Below are 26,997 nucleotides of genomic sequence, written 5' to 3'. Positions count from 1 at the left end.
CGAGATAAGAAAGAAAAATCCGGCGCAGTAAACCACGCACTTCGTCAGCTGAGGGCTATGTCAAATGCCGCAATAATGGACATAACACGTGATATGTTACAGTTGTTGTCGTGACTGGCGAGCCGGTATCCACTTTCAGTTGGACACAGGGTAACATGCGGGTGGTCTCCCTTTATTGCTTCGAGATCGCCTGAACAGGAGAGAACCCACATCATGTAGAAGTTACCGCTGATATAATACACACGGCCGAAGGAAACGACCACATCAATAACAATTGTGTTCTTAATTATTTTTTTTAATGTTTTGCATTTGCTTGATTGACAGTTACTCGACTACCCAGATCTTACCGAGGGACGAGATGAAAATGGACTTAGTAACACACAGCGAGGTGCGGGAAGGCGGCTTAGTGACGTCACCGCGTGCACTCGCGTTCATCAATACATATATTTGAACGATCTCGAATGGGGAATTCCCCGCGACCTTCACCCTTTATTCCAGGGAAACCGATTGCTTCGTAGCGGAGTAGTTTTCCGATGTGGAAAATTATCTAATTAGCATTTTGCCGGTAGTATAAAAGACGAACAACCCTCCAAGATGCGCATAAGGGAAGAACGAACACCAGAAATCTTTTCACAAATCTTCACAGCCAAGAATGGAATCAGAATCTGTCACCTCAAGAGATACCAGAAATGGTAAGATTTTAATTTTATTATCCAAATATCTCTTTTAATTCATTTGAAGTACAGATTATTTTATTGTCAGACATATTGTAAGACAAATACCTTATTATGATAGAATAAATATTCTAGAAATAGAATACATTGTAATAAGCTTATTCTTATTGATTTTTAATGTAAAAGGTTGTGGCGTGTGGCGTAGACAAGATTTTTCAAGATTTACGTCATATCATTCTAATTATTAGCTGTAATTTTACAGAGGTTATAATACTGATGATTGAATGTGGGACATTCCTTTATGGAGACAGAGACATTGAATGTATATTTGAAAATAATTTAAATAGCGTCTACGTTTCAGGACGTCTATATAGGTAACGATACAGTGTTGGGTACATTTTATTTCCTTCCTTGGTTTTAGTCGGCTCAGCTGCGTGGGTTAGTTGGCCTTGTTGTTTCGCGTTCGCACTTCACACATAGCCCTGGGTTCAAATCCATGCGTCATTTAATTCTAATATTGTATGATTAGTGCTGAAAGTCCCATAAAACTGATCTCTTTCTGGTCTCGTAGGATCGAATATCAACAAACGTAATGCTATCTTACTGTCAGTTTATACTTTAGAAGCTGTAGGTGGCCTTGAAGCTGAATTTTGATTGATTTCCCATTGTAATCGAAATATTCTCCGGGAAAGTCTGATCATGTGAAGTGAGCGATACATTCCCACTACCGTGTTAATGATAATGGTCACTTGTCACTACATTATCCCACTACCGTGTTAATGATAATGGTCACTTGTCACTACATTATCACACTACCGTGTTAATGATAATGGTCACTTTTCACTACCTTATCCCACTACCGTGTTAATGATAATGGTCACTTTTCACTACATTATCCCACTACCGTGTTAATGATAATGGTCACTTGTCACTACATTATCGCACTACCGTGTTAATGATAATGGTCACTTGTCACTACATTATCACACTACCGTGTTAATGATAATGGTCACTTGTCACTACATTATCCCACTACCGTGTTAATGATAATGGTCACTTGTCACTACATTATCCCACTACCGTGTTAATGATAATGGTCACTTTTCACTACATTATCCCACTACCGTGTTAATGATAATGATAATTATCACACTACCGGTCACTTTTCACTACATTATCCCACTACCGTGTTAATGATAATGGTCACTTGTCACTACATTATCCCACTACCGTGTTAATGATAATGGTCACTTGTCACTACATTATCCCACTACCGTGTTAATGATAATGGTCACTTGTCACTACATTATCACACTACCGTGTTAATGATAATGGTCACTTGTCACTACACTACATTATCCACACTACCGTGTTAATGATAATGGTCACTTGTCACTACATTATCACACTACCGTGTTAATGATAATGGTCACTTTTCACTACATTATCCCACTACCGTGTTAATGATAATGGTCACTTGTCACTACATTATCCCACTACCGTGTTAATGATAATGGTCACTTTATCCACTACCGTCACTACATTATCCCACTACCGTGTTAATGATAATGGTCACTTGTCACTACATTATCACACTACCGTGTTTATGATAATGGTCACTTTTCACTACATTATCCCACTACCGTGTTAATGATAATGGTCACTTGTCACTACATTATCACACTACCGTGTTAATGATAATGGTCACTTTTCACTACATTATCCCACTACCGTGTTAATGATAATGGTCACTTGTCACTACATTATCCCACTACCGTGTTAATGATAATGGTCACTTGTCACTACATTATCGCACTACCGTGTTAATGATAATGGTCACTTGTCACTACATTATCACACTACCGTGTTAATGATAATGGTCACTTGTCACTACATTATCCCACTACCGTGTTAATGATAATGGTCACTTGTCACTACATTATCCCACTACCGTGTTAATGATAATGGTCACTTGTCACTACATTATCCCACTACCGTGTTAATGATAATGGTCACTTGTCACTACATTATCCCACTACCGTGTTAATGATAATGGTCACTTGTCACTACATTATCGCACTACCGTGTTAATGATAATGGTCACTTGTCACTACATTATCCCACTACCGTGTTAATGATAATGGTCACTTGTCACTACATTATCCCACTACCGTGTTAATGATAATGGTCACTTGTCACTACATTATCCCACTACCGTGTTAATGATAATGGTCACTTTTCACTACATTATCCCACTACCGTGTTTATGATAATGGTCACTTGTCACTACATTATCCCACTACCGTGTTAATGATAATGGTCACTTTTCACTACATTATCCCACTACCGTGTTAATGATAATGGTCACTTGTCACTACATTATCCCACTACCGTGTTAATGATAATGGTCACTTGTCACTACATTATCCCACTACCGTGTTAATGATAATGGTCACTTGTCACTACATTATCACACTACCGTGTTAATGATAATGGTCACTTGTCACTACATTATCCCACTACCGTGTTAATGATAATGGTCACTTGTCACTACATTATCCCACTACCGTGTTAATGATAATGGTCACTTGTCACTACATTATCACACTACCGTGTTTATGATAATGGTCACTTTTCACTACATTATCCCACTACCGTGTTAATGATAATGGTCACTTGTCACTACATTATCACACTACCGTGTTAATGATAATGGTCACTTTTCACTACATTATCCCACTACCGTGTTAATGATAATGGTCACTTGTCACTACATTATCCCACTACCGTGTTAATGATAATGGTCACTTGTCACTACATTATCGCACTACCGTGTTAATGATAATGGTCACTTGTCACTACATTATCACACTACCGTGTTAATGATAATGGTCACTTGTCACTACATTATCCCACTACCGTGTTAATGATAATGGTCACTTGTCACTACATTATCCCACTACCGTGTTAATGATAATGGTCACTTGTCACTACATTATCCCACTACCGTGTTAATGATAATGGTCACTTGTCACTTCATTATCCCACTACCGTGTTAATGATAATGGTCACTTGTCACTACATTATCGCACTACCGTGTTAATGATAATGGTCACTTGTCACTACATTATCCCACTACCGTGTTAATGATAATGGTCACTTGTCACTACATTATCCCACTACCGTGTTAATGATAATGGTCACTTGTCACTTCATTATCCCACTACCGTGTTAATGATAATGGTCACTTTTCACTTCATTATCCCACTACCGTGTTTATGATAATGGTCACTTGTCACTACATTATCCCACTACCGTGTTAATGATAATGGTCACTTGTCACTGCCTTATCCCACTACCGTGTTAATGATAATGGTCACTTGTCACTACATTATCCCACTACCGTGTTAATGATAATGGTCACTTGTCACTACATTATCCCACTACCGTGTTAATGATAATGGTCACTTGTCACTACATTATCACACTACCGTGTTAATGATAATGGTCACTTGTCACTACATTATCCCACTACCGTGTTAATGATAATGGTCACTTGTCACTACATTATCCCACTACCGTGTTAATGATAATGGTCACTTGTCACTACATTATCCCACTACCGTGTTAATGATAATGGTCACTTGTCACTACATTATCGCACTACCGTGTTAATGATAATGGTCACTTGTCACTACATTATCACACTACCGTGTTAATGATAATGGTCACTTGTCACTACATTATCCCACTACCGTGTTAATGATAATGGTCACTTGTCACTACAATATCCCACTACCGTGTTAATGATAATGGTCACTTGTCACTACATTATCCCACAACCGTGTTAATGATAATGGTCACTTGTCACTACATTATCACCACTACCGTGTTTAATGATAATGGTCACTTGTCACTACATTATCACACTACCGTGTTAATGATAATGGTCACTTGTCACTACATTATCCCACTACCGTGTTAATGATAATGGTCACTTGTCACTTCATTATCCCACTACCGTGTTAATGATAATGGTCACTTTTCACTACATTATCCCACTACCGTGTTTATGATAATGGTCACTTTTCACTACATTATCCCACTACCGTGTTAATGATAATGGTCACTTTTCACTACATTATCCCACTACCGTGTTTATGATAATGGTCACTTGTCACTACATTATCCCACTACCGTGTTAATGATAATGGTCACTTTTCACTACATTATCCCACTACCGTGTTAATGATAATGGTCACTTTTCACTACATTATCCCACTACCGTGTTAATGATAATGGTCACTTGTCACTACATTATCCCACTACCGTGTTAATGATAATGGTCACTTGTCACTACATTATCCCACTACCGTGTTTATGATAATGGTCACTTTTCACTACATTATCCCACTACCGTGTTAATGATAATGGTCACTTGTCACTACATTATCACACTACCGTGTTAATGATAATGGTCACTTTTCACTACATTATCCCACTACCGTGTTAATGATAATGGTCACTTTTCACTACATTATCCCACTACCGTGTTAATGATAATGGTCACTTGTCACTACATTATCCCACTACCGTGTTAATGATAATGGTCACTTGTCACTACATTATCGCACTACCGTGTTAATGATAATGGTCACTTTGTCACTACATTATCCCACTACCGTGTTAATGATAATGGTCACTTGTCACTACATTATCCCACTACCGTGTTAATGATAATGGTCACTTGTCACTACATTATCCCACTACCGTGTTAATGATAATGGTCACTTGTTATCACTACAATATCCCACTACCGTGTTAATGATAATGGTCACTTGTCACTACATTATCCCACAACCGTGTTAATGATAATGGTCACTTGTCACTACATTATCGCACTACCGTGTTAATGATAATGGTCACTTGTCACTACATTATCCCACTACCGTGTTAATGATAATGGTCACTTGTCACTACATTATCCCACTACCGTGTTAATGATAATGGTCACTTGTCACTTCATTATCCCACTACCGTGTTAATGATAATGGTCACTTTTCACTACATTATCCCACTACCGTGTTTATGATAATGGTCACTTGTCACTACATTATCCCACTACCGTGTTAATGATAATGGTCACTTGTCACTACATTATCCCACTACCGTGTTAATGATAATGGTCACTTGTCACTACATTATCCCACTACCGTGTTAATGATAATGGTCACTTGTCACTACATTATCCCACTACCGTGTTAATGATAATGGTCACTTGTCACTACATTATCACACTACCGTGTTAATGATAATGGTCACTTGTCACTACATTATCCCACTACCGTGTTAATGATAATGGTCACTTGTCACTTCATTATCCCACTACCGTGTTAATGATAATGGTCACTTTTCACTACATTATCCCACTACCGTGTTAATGATAATGGTCACTTTTCACTACATTATCCCACTACCGTGTTAATGATAATGGTCACTTGTCACTACATTATCCCACTACCGTGTTAATGATAATGGTCACTTGTCACTACATTATCCCACTACCGTGTTAATGATAATGGTCACTTTATCCCACTACCGTGTTAATGATAATGGTCACTTGTCACTACATTATCCACTACCGTTTATGATAATGGTCACTTTTCACTACATTATCCCACTACCGTGTTAATGATAATGGTCACTTTGTCACTACATTATCCCACTACCGTGTTAATGATAATGGTCACTTGTCACTACATTATCCCACTACCGTGTTAATGATAATGGTCACTTGTCACTACATTATCCCACTACCGTGTTAATGATAATGGTCACTTGTCACTACATTATCGCACTACCGTGTTAATGATAATGGTCACTTGTCACTACATTATCACACTACCGTGTTAATGATAATGGTCACTTGTCACTACATTATCCCACTACCGTGTTTATGATAATGGTCACTTTTCACTACATTATCCCACTACCGTGTTAATGATAATGGTCACTTGTCACTACATTATCACACTACCGTGTTAATGATAATGGTCACTTTTCACTACATTATCCCACTACCGTGTTAATGATAATGGTCACTTGTCACTACATTATCCCACTACCGTGTTAATGATAATGGTCACTTGTCACTACATTATCGCACTACCGTGTTAATGATAATGGTCACTTGTCACTACATTATCCCACTACCGTGTTAATGATAATGGTCACTTGTCACTACATTATCACACTACCGTGTTTATGATAATGGTCACTTTTCACTACATTATCCCACTACCGTGTTAATGATAATGGTCACTTGTCACTACATTATCACACTACCGTGTTTATGATAATGGTCACTTTTCACTACATTATCACACTACCGTGTTTATGATAATGGTCACTTTTCACTACATTATCCCACTACCGTGTTTATGATAATGGTCACTTGTCACTACATTATCGCACTACCGTGTTAATGATAATGGTCACTTGTCACTACATTATCACACTACCGTGTTAATGATAATGGTCAGTTGTCACTACATTATCCCACTACCGTGTTAATGATAATGGTCACTTGTCACTACATTATCACACTACCGTGTTAATGATAATGGTCACTTGTCACTACATTATCCCACTACCGTGTTAATGATAATGGTCACTTTTCACTACATTATCCCACTACCGTGTTTATGATAATGGTCACTTGTCACTACATTATCCCACTACCGTGTTAATGATAATGGTCACTTGTCACTACATTATCCCACTACCGTGTTAATGATAATGGTCACTTGTCACTACATTATCCCACTACCGTGTTTATGATAATGGTCACTTGTCACTACATTATCACACTACCGTGTTTATGATAATGGTCACTTTTCACTACATTATCCCACTACCGTGTTAATGATAATGGTCACTTTTCACTACATTATCCCACTACCGTGTTAATGATAATGGTCACTTGTCACTACATTATCACACTACCGTGTTTATGATAATGGTCACTTGTCACTACATTATCCCACTACCGTGTTAATGATAATGGTCACTTGTCACTACAATATGAGGGTTAGGTTACGCTTTACTTTAATAATATACCCTGTGTGGAGTAAGCATACCTATGTACAGGAGGTTGGGTGGGCGGTGGTTGGCGTTCACCTCTGTTATCACTGAATGTCCCTAAGAGACCGTTCATAATCTATGTCTAGCGGGGTTGATGATTTTAAAGGGGAGGGGGGTGTCACCCCTTTTGTTGTGGGGATGTGTGTGGGGTAATCAATTTTGTACACATGTACTGGGGGCGGGGTCCAGCAATTTTACACGAAATTGTTTTTAAATTATGCCTAAAAAAATATTGATTTTGTACATGACATGCGTGGGGGGGGGTCCGCTTACTTTGTACATAAATTTTAGGGGAGGTCACTCACATTGTACATGCTTCTCCATAAAAATCATCATCACCCTCCTAGCCAAAAATTATGAATGGTCCCTAGAACAGCGTGAAAAAGCACGCTCCCACTCTCACCATTAATGGGCACGAATTTTGAAGTCGATAATTTTTAATTGGTCTTAGTTACTCAAAAGTTAATAGGATGTCAGTATATATTGTATAATATAATTTATGTCTTACTCAATATACTGTGCGTATTGACACTTAAGGCTGACATTAAGAACTATAATGGTTGCTTGCTCAAACATTGAACAAGGAACACTCGTCTATCCGTCATCGCCTCGACTGACGTCGTCGCCTTATATAACCATGCACTCTGCAAACATGTGGTCGATAGAATGAGACATTATGTGGAATAGTCTTAAGATATTGCTGACCTGGTGAACTACCAAGTCCTAGAGGTCTTTAATTTCACATGCAAACATATGCAAGTGTGTATTTCGTAACCTCGTATCGTTACGGGCGGTGGGATAGCTTAGTGGTTAAACCGTTCGCTCGTCACACTGAAAGCCCGGGTTCTACTCCCCACATCTAGTTTCCACAATGTGCGAAGCCCATTTCTGGTGTGCCCCGCGGTAATATTGCTGGAATATTACTAAATCCGCGTAAAACCATACTCACTCACTCACTTGTATCGTTACGAAGATAAATTTGATTATTGATGGCTGTATTGATCTACGGACACGTGAGATCTTCTTTTAATTTTTGTTAGCTATAAGGACTGCATAACATAAATCACTTAATTTCTAGTGGGGCAAGCTACATTTCAGAAACGATTGTTATCAGTTAACAATTGTCATTTCGATTGGTTTCGTACAGTTTTACTAACTATTTCTTTTTTTCATTAAGGTTTGGACAGACGTAACTTCTTGGCTCCACCCGCGAAGCTTATGAAATTTGGGAAGTCTGAAGACACAACCATGGTGTCTGTAGACGACAACAGCAGTTGTGGCGACGTGAGCGAGTTGTCGGACGACAGTGCTGTCTGGGGTCTGAGAGATATGGAATCTCTTGAAGAGGAGAGCTGCGATTCCGTCATTTCCGGTAACAGCACGACCTTCCGCACCCAGCCTGCCGGGCAGGAGGACTTCCTGCGTGACATCTTCAAGGTCATCATGGAGGACATTGTCCAAAAGGCCGGAGATCGAGAGGGCAAGGTCATTGAATGGATGGCTCCCGAAGAGTTATCGGCCAAGATGGACCTGGAGCCTCAGCCAACGAGCGAAAGCCATGAACAGCTTATGGATAGGGTCAAGGACGTTATCAAATATAGCGTCAAAACCGGTCATCCTCACTTCGTCAACCAGCTGTTCTCCAGTCTGGACCCATATGGTCTTGCTGGTCAACTCGTGACGGACGCTCTCAACTGCAGTCTCTACACGTACGAAGTCGCTCCCGTCTTTACCGTCATGGAACAGGCGGTGTTGGCGAAGATGAGACAACTGATTGGCTACGAGGGCGGGGACGGAATCTTTGCTCCTGGCGGATCCATTGCCAACATCATGGCGTTGAGTTGCGCCCGACAGATGGCGTTCCCCGAGACAAAGAAGCGGGGCCTGTTTGGGCTGCCACAGTTGGTGTTGTACACGTCTGAGCTGGCCCACTACTCCATCAGGAAAGCGGGATGTCTTCTCGGATTTGGGGATGATAACGTCAGACTGGTCAAGACTGATGCTCAAGGTCGGATGATCCCCGAGGACCTCGAAGCCCAGATTGAGGACACAAAACAGCAGGTATGGCATGTTCTACTGTTCGACAATACGACAAATACCTCTAATGCTGAAATATCGTATCTATTTTCTGTTCAGGTATTTTACCCTTATTGTTTGTACCTTCTGACTGACCTAACTAGTGTACAAGGTCCCAAGGTTACTGTTCAGTTTATAAATAATTTTCGTTTTCCAGGGTGGACGTCCGTTCTTAGTTGTGGCCACAGCAGGAACAACAGTGTTTGGCGCCTTCGACCCCATCAACGACATCGCCGACGTTTGTGTCGCTAATGGTTTATGGCTTCACGTGGATGGTGCTTGGGGAGGTGGCGTCCTCATGTCCCGACGTCATCGTGGGTTGATGGAAGGCGTGGATCGCGCAGATTCAGTCACTTGGAACCCTCATAAACTTCTAGGTGCTCCACAGCAATGTTCAACCTTCCTCACAAAACACGAGGGCGTGCTGCAGGCGGCTCACAGCGCCAAGGCATCTTACCTTTTCCAACCAGACAAGTTCTACGACGTCAGTTACGACACCGGCGACAAGACGTTCCAGTGTGGCCGTAAGGTCGATGTCTTCAAGTTTTGGCTCATGTGGAAGGCCAAGGTAGGCAGTCACACCTGAGTGTCATCGTAAATACTATCCTAAAAAATCAATTCTGCTTCTGACTGAAAGAAACATTAGATTACTGCAAGCTTCTTTGTTTCCTTTTGGGGGTTCTTTTTTGATATCTCCAAATATTTTTGGCATCTGCAAAACAAACTAAATTCCCCGCCCCTGGTTTCTTAATGTGCATTCAATTTAATAGTACCCGTAAAAGTTCATATTTTTCATTTCATATAAACAATATGATGCAATGGAATAAATGTATGAAATGGACTACAAGTGTGTAAGAAATAGTAAATCATCCTATGTTTCCTTTTCCAGGGTACACGAGGTTTGGAGCAACACGTCAACACTCTGTTCGACAACACCAAGTATTTTGTAGAAAGACTTAAAGTGCGAGAAGGCTTTCAATTGGTCGTCTCAGAACCACAACTGACCAATGTCTGCTTCTGGTACATCCCACCATCACTGAGGAAAGTCCCGGAAGGCCCAGAATTCCGTGCTCGACTCCACAAGGTGGCGCCGCTTATCAAGGAGCGCATGATCCGCACAGGGTCCATGATGATTACCTACCAGCCACAGAAAGAGCATGTCAACTTCTTCCGGTTGGTGCTGCAGAGTTCAGGGACAACGTTTGAAGACATGGACTATTTTCTCGACCAGATTGAAACACTTGGTCGTGATATAATTGTGTGAACTGTGAAACAAGTGATATAACATTTTAGAGACGAGCTTTCCCGGTGCTCTGTGATGATTAGTTGCTTGACACGTGACATGAAGTGATCACGTGGGGGCGACAGTGACAAGACACAAACAAATGTTACTTCATTGTCTAAACATTTGGGACACTACTTAATGACAGGGTACAAAGATGAGTTTATTTTAGAGAAACTTATTTGCTTCCATTTGAATTTTTGCGCTAGTGGAAATTATGCTAAAACGATGAAATTATCATAGTATAACATTAATGGTATTGAATTTATTATACGTTGAGTATATCACACTGGTGCCGATAAACGTTTTGTAACAGATTGTTAAGAAAGCTATTCCCTCCCTTGATACGTGAATACGTCTGTGATAATCAATGACAAAGAAGTAAAATGACATTAACTCCGTCTCTAGGGACAATCCATGACAAAGAAGTAAAATGACATTAGGTTCGTCAAAAGTGGAACAGAATCTCCAAGGCTTCAAAGGAAGTCAGTGGTTTCATGTGCAATCAATTGAATGCTGGTTTCACTGGCCTTGTTACGTCACACTGTATATACTGTTATTGTTTATATATTTTCATTCCAAATAAAACTATTTTACAATAAATCTGTTTACCCTTAATAATGTATTGTTTGAGAGGAGGGCGGGAGAGTGTGCCGCAGTCTGTAATATTCCGGATTTATCATGGCTCACGACTGCAATTGCCGTGACATTGCCTGGAGCTCGGCATTGCGGAAACAAACACTGATTGGCTCTGAGTCAGTATAATCTGACGCTGTGAAACTGTTTGGTACCTCACAAAAGTGGGACAAGAACACACAGCCAAAGACACGTGCATAATTAGCGTGGATTATATCCTCAAGGTCGTGGTCTTTTATGGCACCTGCTTGTCGTAAGAGGCGACTAACGGGATCGGGTGGTCAGGATTTCTGATTTGGCTGTCATCGTATCCCATTTGCGTAGATCAATGCTCATGAACTATACACCTTGTACCGAGACACGCTTGGGAAAAACATATTTTGATCAGCAAATGAAACACTTAATTGCCGACACATCAAACTGGATTATTTACAAGCTGTCGTAGCACTCCTGTAATTCTCCCAGTTACAACATTAAAGAACATTTTTTTCATCTTTGCAAAATATGCCAATAAAATATAAGATTTATTTTAGATGATATTTTGCCACTTTTTTATATCACAACACCGCGGAAATATTGCCAATGAGACTGTCTTGTCCCAATCACCCAAACTTTAATCACACTGGCGCAAATATATTAAATAGTGTCTAACAAAATCTACTCAGTTTTAAAAATAATTTATTCACAAAGACATGATACATTATCACCAAACATGGACTTGCCAGGGCCTGTGTTTCAGGCAGCAGGTTGTATCCTCGCTCACAGTGGACACTGTTTTACTCTTTATTCCCTCTTTATGATATCAATACTTCAATAACTGATATCATATTTCTGACAATGAACTAATGTAGTTTAAATATAAATACATGGAATCACTGATATCACAAAATGATAAAGTGATTTTTAAATTAGTGTGATCATTAATTTGAAACATAACATTGATGATAAGAAACTGAAAACATTTACTGAACTCTTCCCCTTCAGAGATAAATTGATGATATCACTAATTTGATTATAACATGAATTATACATATAACTATACTGAATGTGCAGTATCATAAAATACATTTTAACTTCAAACTTCACTTTCAGGGTAAATAGAATATATCACATATATCATAATTCTTATGATATGTAAATGATATTTGCAACATCTAAATATTTATGCTATCATAAATAACGTATATTTTAGAGTATTATTAAATCAAACATGGGAATCAATATTTTACGCATTAATATCATAAATAGGGAATAAATAGTAAAAGAAGCATCTCATACACATTCGAATTAAGGTAATAAGCAAAAAATATTTGCTACAATAAAACTATTTGTATCAAATATGTCTTTCCATTATCTTCACAATTGAAGATCAGTAAAACAGAACCAATTAAAGAGACTGTTAGGCTAGCCTAAATACCTTGGTACCTGAACATGTATATGTGGAAAAAATAGAACTGAAATAATACAAATCAACAAGGATATAAACAGGGTAAAAATCAGGTGAGATAAGGCATGCCTTCATCAGTGTGATCTGATGTTATTCATCAACCTTTAACATCAGCCCCTGATGCAGATTACTTGTAGTCGGGCAAATACCAGACATATTAGGTCTTTCTCTCAAGCTTTTATCTGAGAAATCATTACTCGAGTGATTCACTCACACTGTCTTCTAATTCCGAGTAATCTACAAGGGCATGTACATATTTAGATACAAAATGTATATTACTGTCTCTTATTGGAACACACAGCACCAGTGTGAAAGTATCCACTGTATGAAATAAGGCCCGTCCGAACGCCCGAGACGGGCTAGATTTCTGACGGACGGTCTAGATTTACAGCTACCCAGCCCGATGGTCTGCTACAAATTTTTTATGTTCCATACATCTGAGTAAATTCACCATATCTTGGTGTCTGGTCTGGTTAAATCCATTACGGCTAGGTTTTTAGCTTATTTCATACACTGAAGTATCAGTAACGAGAATCTTTGAAAATTTCCCTTTTACCCCAAATACTGACATGTTTTTGTATATGTCTTTGGTACCGCCATTTTAGTTGACTGTGGACGATTGCCTGACGTAGTTTGCCTCTCATCACGTTGGTTTGAGATTGCAGACGTGAGAACAGAAAAGCAGCTAATGCCACCATTACATTTCTCTCGAACCACTTACATTGCTTGTTGAAATCAAATCGAAATATAAACTTATAAACATAACAAATTAGCTGGGCTTGACCTGGGGAATTAGGGTTACAGCAGCCACCTCTTATTTGTGAGCGTTACTACCCAAACATTGTTCATTCCATGCACGGTTGCAGGACACCTGGCACTGTGGGGAGCTATGACTGGAGCCACAGATCCAGAGCCTCGCGTCAGTAACAAGGGCTGGTAACTCCAAACACATAACATGACCTGTGACTCAAATCTTCAACCTGCATTGTATGCGAAACCAAATTTCAAAAAGGAGGAAGATTTGCTCAAACCAAAATGACGAGAAAATTGTAATGAGGGGGCTAATGGATGAACTGAATTTAGATTATTCAGATTTCAAATATCACATTTTGACGTCCTTTATGAAGTACTGACAGATGGAGGGAGTAGTCTTTACAGCTAGGGCTAAAAAAGGTATTTCTGCAATATCAAGATGTGTCGGCTTGTTCAAAGGGAAAATATAAAGTGACGCGTGTCTAAGATGTGTACAACTTTTAGATTTGTTGAAACCTATGAGTATGAGAAACATAAAATCCCGATATCTTTTAAATGTTCTGAGCACAGGTAAGGGACATAACTCTGCATAACGAACGTCTGTGTCCCAGACGACATGTCCGCCACAAACTATCGAATAACATTGACTGACTCGGAAAGCAGAAATGTTAAACTAACTTAATGTATTGGTTTCTTACATATTTATTTCAATAACTTCAATAACCCTTTTCCTTGACAATTGTTTTTTTTCTGTCAAATTGGCAATATCATATGGATACGTTACACTTTGATCAGTTACCAAGGTTAATGAAGATGTTGAAAAACCATCAAGGTCTTACATAGGGAAAACGAGGAATGTGAATACACAATCTAATGAGGAGAGGTAACTATAGTAACAGATACACAGAGCTGAACCGCTGATCTAGCCTAATGCTGGTTTCAACTACATCACTAACACTGAAAGCAGCTTCTCCATAATTGAAGGAAGTTCATCAGATCCCTGTATTTCTTGTGTTAGTACATGGCATTGACTGTTGTGCATAGAGTACACTGGTTCAAAACAAAATATGCAAGAAAAATATATATCACTGCAATTTTGTGGTGCCATAAGTGTTCAGTTATCACGCGATCTTGGATACATATTTTGTCATCTGTGAATGTGTAATCAAACATCTCTCAGGTCAGGTAAGTGGGCACTCTGTACATCAAGCAACCCTCACACATGGAAACATCAGCATAGCAGGATAGGCTCAGGCTATGCAATTTACAAACCCACTTCAGAAAATATATCATAATGCTTGAAGGCTATAGTGAGGTCATCATGATCACTACTGATGTAATACAGGCATACACTGTCAAGGTTATTATTGATGTTATACCCCATGACACTGTGTGTCGAGGTCTATCACACATGTTATACCCTATGACACTGTATGTCAAGGTCATTACAGATGTTATACCCATGACACTATGTCAAGGTCATTACAGATGTTATACCCCATGACACTGTATGTCAATGTCATTACAGATGTTATACCATGACACAGGATATCAAGGTCATTACAGATGTTATACCCCATGACACTGTATGTCAAGGTCATTACAGATGTTATACCATGTGACACAGGATATCAAGGTCATTACAGATGTTATAGTATAATACCCCATGACACTGGATATCAATGTCATTACAAATAGTATATCCTCTGACACAAGATATCATGATCATTACGGATGCATTGTCACAATAATATCACAGGTAATTAAACAATTAGTTGTCAGTCAGATAGCATGTCTACAGCCAAAAGGAAAGTCTCCATTTTCAAACCAGCAGGTAGCATGCTCAAGAAGATTTTCACTCAATGAATATTCAAGTTCAAAGAAAAGCGTTATAAAATTGGGCATAAAAGTATTGACATGTCTCACAGAGCAATCCAAGCACTCTGAAATTACCATTTACTTACAGTGAGTGAGTATGGTTTTACACCGCTTTTAGCAATATTCCGGCAACATCATGGCGGGGACACCAGAATTTGGCTTGACACATTCTCACCCATGTGGGGAATCGAACCTTTGGTGTGACGAGCAAATGCTTTAACCACTAGGCTACCCACGCCCCTATTTACTTATAACTTTGGACAAGATGTCCAGGAGTCACTGAGGCATTGTACAGTAAGTTGACCTATACTGCAAATAAAACCATGCATTGAGCAATCAGCAAAACTTTAATACAATAAAGGGTTTAAGAAAATCAAAAATTCTGAGCATGCAGATTTAAAGTTTCTTTAAACCTGACAGAGCAACATCCAAAACTGATAACCAGGACAGCTGCAACAACTAGACTCAGATGGACCATGGCGTACCATGTGTAATCACATTGCAAAAAAAGTATGTGAATTTAACATTGTTTTCCAATAATCAGCAGTAACCGTCACACATGAATCAAAATTACTAAATACAGGTTGGCTTGGATAGTATTCATGTGTCAGTCACTGACATCTGTCAGATTTTCATGTATCCTATCACATACTGAACCTTTAACATGTACGTCTTGCTTTGTGAGGTGTTGAAGCACAACTAATGTTTTAAAAGAAACCAGCAAGCAAACCCCTCACACCAATTTGGGAAGAAAAACAAAGTTACATGTATTTCTAGTTTTATCGCTTCATACCAACTGAAAGTGGACAAAAACATGACTTAATTTTTGTCTTTCTTACCGTGCTTACAGACTTGATGCTCAGTCACAATTAATTTCCAACAAAGCGTCAATGTTATTGTTACCATGGTTACACTTTTGCATGTGTGCACTGAAGCCTGAAACCCCTCAATTCTTGTAATCTCTCAGTCTTATAAAGTCTTGCCATCACACACCGATCAACACCAATTTTCCCCACCAGATCAGAGAAGACGTCAGCGGTTGTAGTACCCAGGTTGTGGCATCCTAAATGAGCCGTTAGTGGGGTAGGGTGCTGGACTGTTACCGGCGCCCCCTGGTGGGTTGGAGCCGTGCCAGGATGCATTCATTGATGCACTCTGTTGCCTGTGCAGTGTTGGGTGGTTCTCTGCATGCATGTTACGCAAAAGTTCTGTCATTTTGTCCACTTTGACTTTCCGCGTGTGTGCTACAGTTCTCTGGCTGATGTATTGGTTCACGAACTCCTCCACTGAGATCTTGTTGTCACAGAAATCCTCAGCCATTTTCTGAAACATGTTGCAATTACAAGCATGAAAAAGATCCCCAAATTGCAACAACTCTCATAGTTGTCTCATTAAAATCTTATATTTTACTTTGATATACAGTATACTAGTGTTGGGAATTGGTTGAAATTTTCACAATTGATAATTGGTTCATTACCAACGGGTAATCATGAAAATAAATTGGTAAGCGTCATCTTTCATATTTTCCTATTCAGGTTTTTATTGCAGATACGTATAACATGTTTCTCTGTTGTTTTTGTTTTTTGGGGAGGGTTTAACTTAGAAACTGTGCAGTTTGCATTTGCAAATTTCACATACAATGTAAAATGATGCAACTTGCTACTTTAAAGTGATGACTAATATATCATGAACATAACTTCCTAGAGTCTTAACTTTTCAGTTAGTGAAGTAAGTTTCCTAAGAATTAATCATGTTATCAAGCCCTGACAACTTCTAAGATTTGTAAAGTATTTCAAACACTACAACAGTGGTTCCAAAATCATTTGTGTTCGATTATGCGAAAATGTGATCGATTGCTTGGTCGTATGGTCATAGCGACCAATCTTCGATTATTTCAATTCACTCAGAACACCACTACAGTATACAAAATATGACGCCATGATATTGCACAGCGAATATATTTACACGTAGAGTTGTTTGGGAACACCATGGCGCCTGCAGACAAATAAGTTACAATGGAGTATGAAAGTTTTAATTGGCAGAGATAAATATTTCTGAATCATGGCAGAAAAGAAACAAAGAATTATTTCTGATTCACATTCTGATGCATCCACCATCTTGGCTCAAGAACAAATGCATCTTTTGTTTTGATTGGAGAATGAAACATTTTCAACGGTTCACCTAACAAAACCTTCTACGGAGCTGACAGTGGTGACTACAGAACTGGATTAAACTAGATCTGATTTTCAGTGAGACAGAAACCGACATAATAACTCACTCTGCTCCGCTACACATCTTGATGACTTGGTTAGCAGATTTTGCTCTCATAAACAGTTCATAATTTATGGCTAGGGGGCTGCTGATTGCTGCTGATCTTGAGGGGTGTGGGTGGGTGTGTGTGTGTGTGTTTTATCCCTATCCCTATTGATTTTGTACACATGCACTAAGGAGATGTCACCAATTTTGTACACTGAATATTAAAAAAAATGGGAGGGGGGCCATTAATTTTGTACATGACATGCAGGGGTGTTCACTTGCTTTGTACATATATTTTAATAGGGGTCATCCACATTGTACATGCTTCTCCATAAAAATCATCATCCCCCCTAGCCATAAATTATTACGGCCCCTTAATACAATTTCAACTATTCCATCAGACTGTTCACTTGGCCTGAGAGATTGAAATACAGGGGAGATAACTCTGTACAGGCTATGACAACACAAAAAGGCTCTGTGTCCTGCTCGTGTGTCCATATTTCCACTATGAATTTTCCAGGTCACCAAAGTAAGCAAATATGTACCGGTACAAATATTTGTGATACAATTGAAAGTGCGCAGTTTCAGTGAGATAAACATGTGAACCAAGAATTTAATGGCTGACCTCAGACTCCTCCTCAGATTTAGCAGCTTCAGTCTGCAACAGTGCCAACATCGTGTCAAGGGACTGCTCCCCCACCAACATATCTGTAACCATGGAAACAGTTCAGTAAACAGTTAGCAAAATGCATGTCAAGAGAGCTTCTGATGTCATTTGGAACAGTATTTTCAGTTATATGACATGAGCTTCATATAGGAAGAAAGAATAGGTTTAATAAATTTACCACTTTTTCTAAACGCTGTTATCAGCTTATTGTCAGAGTATTTTCTTTTAATTTTAAAACCATTGATATCTTCATCTTTGTTTACTTTTCTGAAAGCAGGCTAAAACCATGATCAAATTCCTTGTTTACTTAAAATCCAGCTGAATCAATGTTACCATGGTATGATTGTTTTATCAACACTGCATTCAGCAATATTTCAGCCATGGATTGTAAATAACGAACAATGCAGTTATCAAATAAACCTAATATTAATGAGCAAATATAACTGAAAATAACTAAACTGCATCATCCATAATATTTACTTATTGTTAAATGCTGCACTCAGCGATATTCCATCATTCCATCTGACAATAATGGTGTCAGACATGATGTATGTCCAATATAAGGAAGAGATTATCCTGGACTCTTACTAAGGGTGGGCGATAATACTGGTTAACCGGTATATTACAATTCGAACTTCACAATACAATATATTGCGGTACACTTTTCGCGAACCGGTTCTCCCGATACAATTGGTAATTTTGTGATGTTGTCAAAACTACTAATAACATCTGTATTTCCTTTATATTATTCTACATTGATAGTTTTGAGAATGTTTATTGGTCATATAATTGCATTTGCGTGACTTTTAAACCATATTAATAAAAAATATATATTGTTACCGGCACTCATTTAAAAGTCAAACCAAAATGGCGGACGCCGCTGCAGATACTTTTTCTCGAGTTCCAAACTTTAGAGCGAAGTCTTCAATTTGGAAACATTTTCAATTGATCTCTTGTACAATCACATCTGAGTCCTGACAGTGGCCAGTGGCATTGTTTCAAAAGAAAGGAAACAGTAATTTCATTATCTTAACCCATGTGTTACACTTTCACAATATATTGCAATACATATTGCAATACGCCAACACATATCACAATATATCGCAATACGAACATTTTGGCAATACCCAACCCTAATGCTTACCACTTTGGTGAAAACAAACAGGGTATGATTATGATAATGCTAGAAACCTACGATCATACTTTGCATGATTTATTACAATAAACATATCAACATCATTTGTAAAATATTTCATCTGACCTAACTGAGCCTTGTCCTTGCCCAGATTTGTCTTTATGGTGTTTATTTCCTCGTAACCTGTAGCCACCTGCCGTTTGAGGTCATCCAATCGAGGCTGTAAAGTCAGGTTGAACTCTGCCAGACTCTTGTTGCTGGTCAGCAGTGTCTCCTTGTCACTCACGGAGGGCTGGAACAACGGAGACAAGCAGTAGTCAGATAGGTCAGGGAGAAAGGGGGATTTGTTATCATGGTTATACAACAATCCTGGATAAACAGGATCACAGATCTGTTTGATTGGCATTTTACAGTGTATGAAATAAGGCCCGTCCGATCCCCCGAGACAAGCTAGATTTCTGACGGACAGTCTAAATTTACGCTAGCCAGCCCGATGGTCTGGTAAACATTTTAGATGTCCCAGATATTTTAATGGATTAAACTTGTTTTTAATTTCTCTCACGATGTTTCGACATCAATGTACAACTTCTAAATGCCACTGAAAGACAACATTTTAGATGTTCCATACATCTGAGTAAACTCACTATATTTGGTCTGGTTAAATCCATTTTGGGCTGGTAACATTTTGAAGTTACCAGCCCTGATGTCAGGCTGGATTTTTGGCTTATTTCAACCACTGCATTTTAGAAGTTGATGAATGATGAGAAAGGTATGATACTTTATGGATGACAAGTTCAACATGTTCAAGCGACATTTGGTATGGATTCTTAAACCATTGTCAAGCAAGAGTGATCACAGATGGGCATGGTTTAACAGTGTGTGTCTTGTCTCAGGAAACAACAATATTCAGGTACCTGACAGTGGCATGTAAATGATCATGTATGCACCAGATAATGCAGTGATGGATGACATGAGCAAATATACACTGTCAAGGTACACGACCCACAATCAGCCAGGTCACAGAGTCGGACTGCTCACTCCATTCAGTCACCTTGGACGACCAGCGTAGGTTGCTGGAGGTGCAGCCTAACCCAGCATCTACAGATGAAGGATCTCAGATGGTGGTAAGGTTTGGTGGAAATACAAACCAGAAAACTAAACAATAAATGAAAATTGCAGTGGTTTAAGAAATACATGGTATGTTTATGAATACATACCAGGCGCGTAGCAAGCCATTTTTTTGTGTAAGCCTGATAGGTTGCACAGCTTTATATTTAGATAGTTTTTAGGGCTTGCACAACTTTCATAGCAAAAATCATGTGTAAGCCCAGGCTTTTTTTAATGATGGGAGCTACTAGCTATGCCATGGCATACAATGTTTTTGCATACATGAATTTTAATACCCTTGAATTCTGACTGGTCAATAGCCAAAGCATATGAAACCATGTGTGCAGATTTGCCAGGGTGTATGAACCGTACATCCTGTCAAATCCGTCACAGGATACACTACACTGGTTTACAAATGACCTTGACCTTAGATGGAATGTGGCTGCCAAACAGCTGATTTACTTTGAATTTTAGAGTTGGTGTATACAATTATGAGTATAAACAGAGTAATAAAATTGTTGCCATAATATCTTATTTGTTTGTATCGCTAAATATATTTTTAAAAATAAAATTTTTCTGTATTTCACTTGTCATTTAACAAAACCTCCAAATCGATCATTTTATCATAAACTAAGCCATCACAAGTTATCTCCCTTTTGTTATTTTCTGTTGAATGTGGGTTTTTCAAGATGAATTAAATTAATTACACCGCTTTTAGCAATTTCATGGCGGGGCGCACCAGAAATGGGCTTCACTCATTGTAGCCATGTGGGGATTCGAACCCGGGTCATCGGCGTGATGAGCCAACGCTTTAACCACTAGACTACCCCACCGCCCCTTAAATAAAGAGATCTTAAGGGTAATAAATCCATTACGCTGTGTTTTGAAAGGGTGTACGGGACTGTAAGAGCCTTGTAAATTCTGTATTTCCAATAATATGTCAGTATGAACAGTTGAGGATAGCATGACAGACAAGATTATAAAAGTAACAAATTTACATAAAACAAAACAAAAGTCATGTGCAACTCTTTTAAAAAATACATGGGGCATATATTTATTCAATCCATGTTCTTGTATACTACATGATACTAAATGATACTTTGAACAGTGTGGATCAAAGACGACCGACAAGGTTTGGCAAGTTGTGGTGTAGTGAAAAGTGGCTTTCCGATTAATTGAAATAATCGAAGATTGGTCGAAGTGACCAAACGACCAAGCAATCGATCACATTTTCTCATAATCAAACACAAACGATTTTAGAACTACTGTTTTAGTCTTTGAAACACTTGTCGATGTAACATATCTTCGAGGTTGCCAGGGCCTGAAAATGTGTTTATTTCTTAGAAAACGCACTTCACTAACTGAAAAGTCATGACTGAATATTTGTTGAAGACTCCAGGAAGTTTATGTTTATGATATATCAGTCATCACTTTAAAGTAGCAAGTTGCATCATGTTATACATATCTGCAATAACAACCTGAATAGGAAAATCTGAGAAATGACGCCAACCAATTTTTTTCGATGATTTCTCGTTGGTAATGAAGCAATCATTAATTATGAGATTTTCAACCAATTCCCAACACTAGTAGTGAGTTCAGTTTTACGCCGCTCTTAGCAATATTCCAGCAATATCACGGCGGGAGACACCAGAAATGGGATTCACACATTGTACCCATATTTTTCAGAAACTTAATTTAGTACTTTCTTAAAGCTCATTCATTGTGTGCCACTGGGCAATGTTTGATGTGAATCACTGCATTGTGAAAGTATTATACCCGATGTGTATCCTTCACAAGGTCGTCCAACTTAGCTGAATCTTCAAGTAATCTCTCCAGTTCATTTTTGTCCAGGTGTTGCAGCAGTGCCAGAGCCTGTTCTTCAGCTTGAGTTTGGTGTGACGGAGACTGGGAGGATGTGTAGACGCTGTACATGTTGCTGCGGCTCACTTTCACACGAACCTGGAGTCAAAAGGAGATCAAATTGGCCACAAAAGGAATCAGATCAATCAAGAATCCTGTAATTATTTTGAAATTTGTTCATAGGACAGTATTCTTCTCAGTTTCCAAGTTTGAAAATATTCACCATGATGTACAGGACTGGATGCAGTCTGTGTCCAAGAAATCTCCATTTATGATTTACATTCCAGCTTAACATGGAATCCTGTGAGAACAGGTCCCCAGCCACCTGTGCTGGTCTTCAGAGGCAACCAAACGAATCAGGTTGTGATATTCCGTGATGGCATTTTGTGTCAATCACTGGATTGTCTGGCATAGACTTATGTTGATAAGTTACTGGCCACCAATATATAGCTGGAATATTTCTGTATGTGAATAAGCAAAAAATCCCATTACCATGTTTACTACAATTATATTACATATTGATCATGAGTCATGACCTGGGTGCCGTTCCACTAACCGACCTTAGCCCTACGCCAATCGTAAACCCCTAAAATCCCAATCTTAGCGTGACGTTACGATCAGCATACCGTTCCACTAACCAATCTTACCCGAGTCAATTGTAAAGTTAAGATACAAAGTCTAAGTTGCTTATGACCAATTTTGCATCGATAAAATCAATCGTAGAGAAACCAAAATGGTGACTTTCATATTCTATGTGAAGAAGAAGAGCGAGCATTTCACCGTGAGCGTCCCCTAAACCCCCCCATGAAATGAATTTGTTTATTTCTGTGATGTAAACAAACACTGCACTGAAGCCTTACAAATGTGAGGCCAGTCTGACACTGTCATCATGAGAACACAGCAGAGGGAGTCGGTGTAATACATTTGTACAACAATATTGCAACTCTGTACATAGCAAACAGTGGTATTACAGGGTGTGAAGTTGAGGATGCCTGGTCACGCCTTGTTTTTTCTGATCGACAAGGTTCAGCAACATATTATGCTTGATACCGAGCGTTCACACACACTTGAAATGCACATGAACCAAGGTGCTTACCACCCTAAGATTTTGCTCGAGGTTTTTTCTCCACGTTTATACAAGTTTGGTTCCAAACTACTTCCATTGTCTGCTAGACTATGCAAAAGGAGATAACTCGTGCCTCACATTTCTCCATCTCTCTCACGAAAGAGTCTCGATCTAAGCTGGGATCGGATTGTAAGATCAGCACATTCTATGATCGGTTATCTGCTTTTAGCTAAGACGATTGTAAACTTGGCGTAACTTGCTAAGCTTGATATTGGTGCACCACCAAAATAACAGATTGAACATGGGCAGACTTTGGTCAATCAGTACCTATTACAATAATGTGCTTGTCAAAAACTAGTGAAAATCTGAAAGGGCTAGTTGTTTTCTCTGACACATTGTATTTCTCTGACACATTGTATATACTCGGATGATGGCTTGTGTTTAGGATAAAGTTGTCATTAACAAGTTTGTTTGATTTTTACAACTGTATGTGATGATTGAGACATCAACATACGTTCTTAAGTATCAGAAAACCCACAAGACGATGATAATATAACTATAAATAACATCAACAGCATATGGCCAATCGTGTATATAGTACTGATCAAATGATCAGGGATACTATACCCCTGATCATTTGGGATACTTATCCGGATTCAAACCGAGCTTACGTATGGACGAAGCCAAGGGCAACTGGGTATCCTGTCGCACCTGTACAGCTGCACGGCTACATATCCTAAATGGTGCCCAAGAAAATTATTATTACCTTGGTCTCCCAATGTGAGGAGGAAAGGAAAACAGCCCGTAGATGTTGACACTGTCTGACAGATTATGATATTTCGACACAACCTGAGTCACCTAGTCACAGGACTAGACAACCATTGGACCGTATAAATACATTGATCGCCCCGACGTTAAGTGAGTGATTCGTGTCGAGACATTTTGTTGAAACATTAAACGGGGTTGGACAGACCTGTTTGTTGTTTGAATATACTTACATGACAGTAAAGACAGTTATCCTTTGACACTGTTGATGATAGTAAGTTTACTTCCGGTTGGGATACTAGGGGAGGTAACTACGATTTGCTTGCACTTTCTCACTGTGAGAAACAGTATGCTTGTCACACAGTGTTCGAATTAAGAATATGTCTTAAATATACTTTCAAAGGTATTCTAATACTTCCAATTTTGTATAATATTGTTTTCAGAAATATTCATTCATCACTAAACAGAACAATCGATGAACGGAAAATTGCAGTTTCACTTCATATGTTCAGTAAAGTATCAACGTAATGGTTTTATCGGATCTTTTTTTCCGGTACAGAAAAGATTGTTTGTTAGTTGTTTAACGCCGCAATCAGCACTATTCCAGCTTTATGACGGTGGTCTGTAATTAATCGAGTCTGGACCAGACAATCCAGTGATCAGCTGCATGAGCATCGATCTACGTAATTGGGATACGATGACACGTGTCAACCAAGTCCGTAAGCCTGACCACCCGATTCCGTTAGCCGCTTCAAGCATGGGTTACTGAACATCAATTCTGACGGGTAATATCTCGTGGGATGTAATGGAGAGTCCAACATCATTCGGATACTGTTTGTTGTTTTGTCTCTTGCGATATCCAAACATACTCGGCCCTGCTATGAGGGGTGATAATGATTTGTCTGGAACATTCCATTCTACATTCCGAGACTAGCCGACTGGTCTGCATGCAAGTTACGGAAACGTCCGAACCAGTTTGAGGAATGCTTTCCCGCTCCACTCTTGTTATTCCGTGACACGTCGAATAGCCGCTTGCAGTTTACGGAAAGGGGTGAGGGTGGCGAATTCCCATTTTAGTTGCGTCCCTGTCATGTCGGACGAGTTTTCTTGGGAGCGATGTCTTCATTCTATCATGATATATACCCCGGGCAACAGGCCATTCGAGTGACTGAAATACAGCTCAAACGTTCTTTAAATCCAATACTTAGTCCAATTTACAAGTACAGCAAAGATCTTCCATGTGCTTTATATACAATGTTTCAGAAACAGTCACATACAGCCTGCTCATAACTCACACGTTAACAGCAGATTCTTCTCTTTTTGTTTTGGTTATTGTTGATGTTGTTGTTTGTGTGCGTGCATGTTCTCGCACGCGTGCGTGCGTGCACGTGTGAGCGTGCGTCCCCGGTCCCACGTTAGCAAAAAGTGGTGTACAGTTTGTGTACCTGTTTTCATTGTCCTCCGTTATCCCCAGGGCACAAAGCAAATGTCATTGCAATTTGCGTCACGGGGATAGGTTCACGAAAGATGATTTCTTTAGTTGAAGACTGATACCAAATCCTGCGTTCAGCTCCGCAGAAACATTGCATATGCACAACGGGATGTCTTGGAGCAAGTACGTGTGACATGGGTTCATTGCTGGTGTCGGGAGCCTCTTAATTACTGTAACATCAACCTTGTGACGATCTGACACAATCTGAACAAGGGTACATGACAACTGCACACGGCCTTTAGATGGGGTTGTTGCACCACAGTCGATTACCATCCTCTGAACACAAGGTCGGTTGTCATGGAACACAATGCTAGGCCACATCGTGCACGTGTCGTGCGTGATTTCTTACTATAGAGGCGGTAGCATCCTTGGCCCGCCAATAGTCCATATCTCAATCCCACAGAAAATGTTTGGGGCATTTTGGGTCGCAGAATACGCCGGAGAGATCCTCCAGTACATACTCTGATATACAGGACGAATATGGGCGGTGGGGTAGCCTAGTGGTGAAAGCGTTCGCTTGTCACGCCAAAGACCTGAGTTCGATTACCACATGGGTACAATGTGTGAAGCCCATTTCTGGTGTACCTGCCGTGATATTGCTGGAGTATTGCTAAAAGCGGCGTAAAACCAAACTCATTCACTCACTCACCCAACACGAACAGAACGCAGTAGATCAATTTCAAATTCAGCATCTGATACAGACAGTGAGAACTGTCAGGGATGGTATTGCAGTTGGCGGATGTTACACCAGATATTGACG

At 39.3% G+C, this 26,997-nt stretch overlaps 2 protein-coding genes across 3 annotated transcripts; one reads left to right on the top strand and one right to left on the bottom strand.

Moving 5' to 3' along the window:
• The first annotated feature begins 471 nt into the window (after positions 1–471).
• LOC124269553 (cysteine sulfinic acid decarboxylase-like) lies at positions 472–11,778 on the top strand. The gene is made up of 4 exons (XM_046704583.1): positions 472–692; positions 8,995–9,878; positions 10,051–10,461; positions 10,783–11,778. Exons 1-4 carry the CDS (start codon positions 653–655, stop codon positions 11,155–11,157), a joined length of 1,710 nt encoding a protein of 569 aa, XP_046560539.1. The 5' UTR covers positions 472–652; the 3' UTR covers positions 11,158–11,778.
• A 694-nt stretch (positions 11,779–12,472) lies between these two features.
• LOC124269554 (vacuolar protein sorting-associated protein 37B-like) lies at positions 12,473–25,048 on the bottom strand. Of its 2 annotated transcripts, none has more exons than XM_046704585.1 (5): positions 24,979–25,048; positions 22,831–23,013; positions 20,074–20,239; positions 18,771–18,853; positions 12,473–17,212 (listed from the first exon to the last, which is right to left on the bottom strand). In XM_046704585.1, the coding sequence occupies exons 2-5, from the start codon at positions 22,984–22,986 to the stop codon at positions 16,922–16,924; spliced, it is 696 nt and encodes a 231-aa protein (XP_046560541.1). In that variant the 5' UTR covers positions 22,987–23,013; positions 24,979–25,048; the 3' UTR covers positions 12,473–16,921. The 2 variants fall into 2 exon arrangements, with proteins under 2 accessions (XP_046560541.1, XP_046560540.1); XM_046704584.1 differs by lacking the exon at positions 24,979–25,048 and adding an exon at positions 24,747–24,868.
• Positions 25,049–26,997: the final 1,949 nt, after the last annotated feature.

Source organism: Haliotis rubra, unplaced genomic scaffold, assembly GCF_003918875.1.
Source record: "Haliotis rubra isolate DU_JTF1 unplaced genomic scaffold, ASM391887v1 Scf1455, whole genome shotgun sequence".
NCBI lineage: Eukaryota > Metazoa > Mollusca > Gastropoda > Lepetellida > Haliotidae > Haliotis > Haliotis rubra.
The sequence above is the reverse complement of the archived record's forward strand: the minus strand, read 5'-3'. Positions and strand labels throughout refer to the sequence as shown.